We start from the raw sequence: 6,388 nt of genomic DNA on the forward strand, positions 1-6,388 counted from the left end.
ACAGCCATGGCGATGGGCCCCGCCCCGCGCACGGCGGGGGGGGGGGTGCAGGGCCGCGCGGAGCTCCCTCAGGCGGCCGCGGGCGGCGCGCCCGGCCCCTCCGGCCCCTCCCTCCCGTCTCCGCCGACGTGCCTGGGCCGGGCGCGGCGTCGGCCCCGCCCCCGCGCGCCGCTGTCTCGTCCGCGCGGCGGCCCAAGGGCAGGCGGCCATGGCGGCGGCGGTGGCGCTGCGGGGCGGCCTGCGCGGGGCTCTGGTGGCGCAGCAGCAGCGCGCCTGGAGCTCGGGCTCGGGCGCCGACCAGGTGGGGGCGGCGGGCCGGGGCGGCGGGGGTCGCGCGGCCGCCGTCCCCTCACCGCTGTCTTTCCTCGCAGCTGGGCGAGCTGGGCAAAGGCGCCGGGAAGGGCGGCGGCGGCGGCGGCGCCATCCGCGAGGCCGGCGGCGCCTTCGGCAAGAAGCAGGCGGCCGAGGAGGAGCGGTACTTCAGGTGAGCGCCGGTGCGGCCGGGCCTGCCGGGGGTCTGCCTCGCCCCGCACGGCCAGGCCCGGCCCGGTCGGTCACCGGCTGTGTGCGAGGCCGAAGCCTCGCCTCCGCACCCAACCCTCCCCCCCTCACACACACACACGCTCCTAGCACGGCGCCGGGGCGCTGTGCTGCCCCCGGGTGCGCGCTGCCGTGACCGGGAGCTGCCGGGCATCTCGTGGCGTGCTTTCTTGCAGGGAGAAGGAGAGGGAGCAGCTCGCTGCCTTGAGGAAGCACCATGAGGAAGAGATCGATCACCATAAGAAAGAGATAGAGCGACTGCAGAAAGAAATTGAGCGTCATAAATATAAGATCAAGAAGCTTAAAGATGATGACTAAGCTGTCGCTACTGCTGAGTTCTGTTTGCCTTGTATGGCCACTACTTATTATGGTGTAAAACAGCATCGAAGACTGTATGCTTTGGCCAAAGTGATCCAAATTTGTCCTATTGTACTGTGGTCTGCAACAATGTCAAATAAACTACTCAGTCTCTCTCTTATGCTCAGTAACTGTTTAATTAAAAAAAAAAAATCTACTGTGTGATTTTAAACGTCATAGTTCTTCTGAAAAAGTATAGTCATAGAATTACAGAATATCTTGAGTTGAAAGGGATCCATAAGGATCATCAAGTCCAACTCCTGACACCATGCAGGTCTACCCCAAATTCTAGACCATGTGACTAAATGCACAGTCCAAACGTTTCTTTAATTCAGACAGGCTTGGTGCAGTGACTACTTCCATGGGGAGCCTGTTCCAGTGTGCGACCACCCTCTTGGTGAAGAGCCTCTTCCTGATGTCTAGCCTAAAGTAGACAAAAACCATCATTGTTATTCTGTTCTTAAGTAGGCAGTCCTGTATATAACCTTACAATTTTATTTATTTATTTATTTATTTTTAAATAAATGTCCATGGGTTGTTAGTGTGCTAACTTTACTGTTAAAACTGCAAGAAAAGTAGAAAAACGTGAAAAGGTATGTGTGTAGAGACTTGTTAACACAGAAATAACTTTCTAAAGAAGACTCATTTGTGGTCGTGCAGGGAGAAGACAGTGCTCTGCTACAGTAGCAGAGTGTGAATAAAAGGTTCTTTTGTTGCACTTAGCAATTAGTGCCATAAACAAATGGAAAAAAAAACTTCTAAATCATGGTGATTTCACTTGGGGTTGTGCAAATTTCTGGAGCAACGCAGCTGAAATACTTCTACATAAATGTTACTTTCTCCAAAGACTTTTTTTCCAAATGGTGGTTTTCTTTCTGTAGTTCTGGGTGTTTCTTATACAAGTCTTCTTTCAAACAAAGATGGATTAAGGTGCAACGTACACAGGTTCAGTCACATGAGATTTCCTTACAAGAAATCAGCAAGATACCTACTGAAACAGTGTGGTCTTATTTCACTGAGCCCTGAAAAGAAGGGGATTGTGTGTAATAAGAATGGACGAGTAAGAAAATAGGTTTTCCTTCCTCACCTTTACTGCCTTCCCTGTTAAATTTGCCTGAACAGGCTTGTAGTTTCTATCACTGCTAAAAAGCCCCCCTATGTTAAAGTAAATTAAACTGTCAAGTGTTGCAATGAAGCTGGACTAGGGGATTATGTAGCTAGCTCCATCTTTTCTGGAACAGCAGAAGGCAAATGGGAGCCTTTGGTATAGAAGGTGCTTAGACAAAGGTAGAGCCAGCTGGTTGACCATGTCACAGCTTCTTGTCCTCGATCAGCTGTTTTCCCCCTTGGGCCACTCTTCCAACAGAGAAACACTGCAGCAAAGTGGTATGCCTTATTTCCAGTGTAAATAACTGTAGTGCTAATGAAAAGTCCATGATTTCTTGTGTAATGAAAACATAATCTGGATAACCAACTGCGGAAGAGAGGCTGCACACTGTGAAGTATGCCATTGTCTTGCTTTGTTCAGCCTGTGGGATGTGGTGTTACCAGTGCGTGGGGTATGCATACAGCTGCCTGCAGGGTTCCGTCTTTGTAGCTGGGGCTGATTAACCTGAGCCAGAAGCATTAGTGTCTCTCCCTCCCCACCTCCCTGGCAATATGAAACCTGCTGGGAAGAACTGTGTCATGACAAACAGTATGCTATCAGTCTTAGTTCTTAACCCCTTAAAAATCCTCTTTTTCCTACTGTATCTGTGAGCTGGTTGGCTTCCCCAAAAAGCCGTGGAGTCACTAGTGAGATGTCACAATTGAAAAGCAATTTCTTGGCATTATGGCTACAGTGGATTATGGAATAGCATTTTAGGCCAACATTGTATTCTAAGGTCTTCTGAGCACGTTCCACTGGCATCCCAAGGAGGTGAAGAAGAACTGTGTGTGAAGTCCTAGAGACAGGTGTGTTAGGAATCACTATATGGGGTCATTCTCATGGTCTGAATTCATCATGTTTTTACAACTGAAACACTGCTATGCCTTGTATATGTCCTATAGCTCAACCACAGAGCCTCTGCCCATGAGTGAATACTCTACCACTTTTAGTGCTAGACGGGATTTGCTGAGAGATGGTAAGAGTGTTCTGATGTGGACCACTATCATCTCCTCCTGTGTCTCTGGGAGAGGTTTACAGACTTTCTGAAGTCCCCTGGAACTCAGGTGTGCAGTCATACCGTACTATAGTCCTGACTATAGCACCTTATCCATTTTCTTGCACTGATTCTGCTGCTCATTAAAACATTTTACAAGCAGATTTAAATGCAGAAATTTATTTCCCTCTTTCCTGGGGAAGGAGAATGAGTTTGAGCAGTGTCTGACCAGTAGAAAAGTTGGTTCTGGAGTTTCCTAAATGTTTCAGGAATACCTCTGCGTTTTAGCAATAGTGAGATGTTAAATCATCTTGTTTTCTTGTTTTGTGGAGGTTCTGTATTTGGATATGTGGAGGTACTGTATTTGGGTTGCTTTACTAAAAACATAAGAGAGGTAAATGTGAAATCTGTCTGTCCGTGACTTAGAGACAGACCTCCCAGCAGAGGTACTTCAGCTATTGGAAAGCGGAGATCATTTAAGATGATTGTGTTTGTTCTCATGCGTGCTTCACCAACAGTGTCTGGTATCATGAATGCTTAATTCGGATCACCTTCAAACTGCAGCTGTGTAACAGGCCATGGAACGGCTTATTAAGGGTTTCCTTGATTGCTCTGGAATGGCTAATGGCATGAATAGCCCTTCCGTCTGTTCTGCAGGCATAAGGGTGCAAACAGAAGGGGTTCTTCTCTCTTTCCTGCTAGTACTGATGCATTCGTCTTATTGTATTGTTCCTCAGGGTAGGACTGATCTGATCCATAACATCCTAATATTCAACAGCCACCTACAGCATGGATTCATCAAGAAAAAGCTTCACTTCTTAGAGATGCATATTCTTCCCTGCCCCCAAATCCTCTGTCCTAATCTTGCTCCTGTAGGTCAATTGCCCAACACCACTGCAGAAGCAAGCGAATAACACTTTTTCAGCTAAAACCAACCTGGTGATTATTGCTGCAGCACATGGAAGCTACTTTCCAAGAATTGTATCCTGCTCCATCCCGCACAAAAATGATGGAAGTTGCCAAGAAACTTTGGCTGAATAACAGGGACAAAAATGTCAAGAGACAGAAGTCTGAAACTATGACTGAATTGACAGGACCTCCTTACTCCACTTATGTTCATAGGATTTAATAAATTGAGTAAATGAAGTTGTCTGCCTTTGCACTCTCACTCTTTCTCTCTCTTCTAAAGCTATTTTCAATGCAAGTTACCCAGGTTGTCCAATCTTGGTCTGATCTCTCTGTGCCCTTTCATCATACTCGTCCTACCCACTCCAAAGCAGACAAAGTGGATGAGATATCTTAAAGACAAATCAAATACTTTTTTTTTTTCCCCCTCAAAATCAAAGATATTGGCTCTGTGCAATGCAAAATAAACAGCACAGCCTCCACAGTTAGAAGTTTTCCTCAGCATTCCTCTATTTTAATGGGGTGCGGAACACACTGGGGACTTTCAGAAAGTTCCTTAGTGGTAGATGAAGCCTGTAGGTTTCTCTCTCTCTTTTTTTTTTTTTTTTTTTTTTTTTCTTGGCAAACCTCCTCTCACTGGAAGTCTAGGCTTGGGCAAACACAAAAGAGCTACTTGCAGAGTGCCAGCTTATGAGATGTTTCCTGGAGCCAGGCACATGCATCATGCATGGCACATAATGAAGGGTACACTGATAATTGGTCAGAATAAAAAGTTTAAAGCAGTTTAAAGCATATGAAATATCCCTTTTCCAGTACACGTTAACAGCTCACATGCAAGCTACAGCAGAATCAACTCTGTTACCTTGCTACTGATAGGGAAATAAATTTCACTGCAAGCTTGGAAGAGGAGTAGTACACTGATGGGAACAGGCTGAGTCTCTATAAATCTCAACCCTCAGGCAGTAAGAAAACAGGAAAATGTCAACAGGTGGCAGGGTAAATACATACAGCTGCTGAAAAGCCTGCTTCCTGCTGAAAAGCGTGCTTCCTTCACCTCGTTTGCAGGGAAGTTGCTTTGGCTGCAAGTGGATATACTCACCTTTCTCACGCTGGACTAACTTACTACCTTCAGGCCATAATTTGTTCCTGACTAAAGGTATTCCATGTTCAGATTATTTTAGGCTGAGGCTTTTGTATGAGCACGAGAACAAAGAGTTTCTGCCAAAGCAGGTGCAGAAGCTAGGGTGGTAGTAGCTGCATACATGTATATACAGGAGTGATCTACCAGAACTTGGTCAGTAAGCCAAATGTCTGAGTTCCACCATTAGCATGGAGCTCTGGCACCTTTATACTACATAAAATACAATAGAAGATACCTTCTTCTGATATCCTGCTGCCTTTAACAGTGAAGCACCAAGAGGATAAGAGCAGAGCTGAGCTTGCTTACAGAAATAAGGGACTGCAAAACCCTAAAACACGGAGGGCAAGAACATCCAAGCATGGAAATGGAAGGAGATCTTCAGCTGGGGACAAAGATATTCACCCAAGTCACCCATACCCAGGTGGCAAAGGCAGGTAACCACAGACGTACAAGGACACAGATCTTGCTTCACATCAGAATTTGGTCAGCCCCATTACAGCTTATGCAGTCTGCAGCGCACAGTAGATGATTTTCACACCATTTTTTCCAGTGTAATACTGGTACTATTGTCCCATGAATTGACCTTGCCAGGGAAAACAACAACAAAAACCAGCTAGACTGCTTAATGGAACCAGTATTATAACTGAAATAATTTCAGTATAAGCATCACATTACAGTGAAAAAGTAATAGTGCCAGATCCTGTTAAAGAACGGATGACAACGGACCCTACAATCAGCAAGGAACTGTCAATAGTGCCAGACCTGGAGTTGGAAGCCCTAGAAGTAGTGCTAATTTCACAAGAGAAGCAGCACATCTGCCTGCCACCAGACAGGTTCAGCAAGATAGACTGAACACCTCTGATACCTGAGTTTGCCTCTGATTTTTGGACCAAGAAGTTCCTTTTATTTACATCAGCTAACACAATTTTATTCCTGCTCCATGTTAATAACGATGGAAATATGCATACTTAATATGCAGTAGGGGTGCACGCAGACTTCAGAAGAGTTGTTTTGTTGTTGTACAGTTCAAAGGCCCTTCTCCAAGGGTATGAAAGCTACTGCTGTTTCTTTAGCAGGTGCAAGGCCTGTCCACCTGGATGGATGGACTGTCTCCACACAATGCCCCGGGACTCAGCTTGACCCAGCCAAGCACAAATTCAGTTTTGTGTTGTGCAGCTGCGGGCTAAGATGGAAGACCCTGCAACACTTTGTGGCCTAGGGGAAACACTATCAACTCCAACAAGAGGTTTTCCTACAGAACTGCTTATTTATTGCATCACAGTGTGGCCAGCAGGACTAGGGA

At 46.4% G+C, this 6,388-nt stretch overlaps 1 protein-coding gene across 1 annotated transcript; it reads left to right on the forward strand.

The window, feature by feature from the left end:
• Positions 1-140: 140 nt before the first annotated feature.
• Positions 141-1,018, forward strand: ATP5IF1 (ATP synthase inhibitory factor subunit 1). Its single transcript, XM_082777498.1, has 3 exons — positions 141-301; positions 372-484; positions 717-1,018. The coding sequence occupies exons 1-3, from the start codon at positions 209-211 to the stop codon at positions 856-858; spliced, it is 348 nt and encodes a 115-aa protein (XP_082633624.1). The 5' UTR covers positions 141-208; the 3' UTR covers positions 859-1,018.
• Positions 1,019-6,388: the final 5,370 nt, after the last annotated feature.

This window comes from Aythya marila (assembly GCF_965140915.1).
Source record: "Aythya marila genome assembly, chromosome: 22".
Taxonomy (NCBI): Eukaryota; Metazoa; Chordata; class Aves; order Anseriformes; family Anatidae; genus Aythya; species Aythya marila.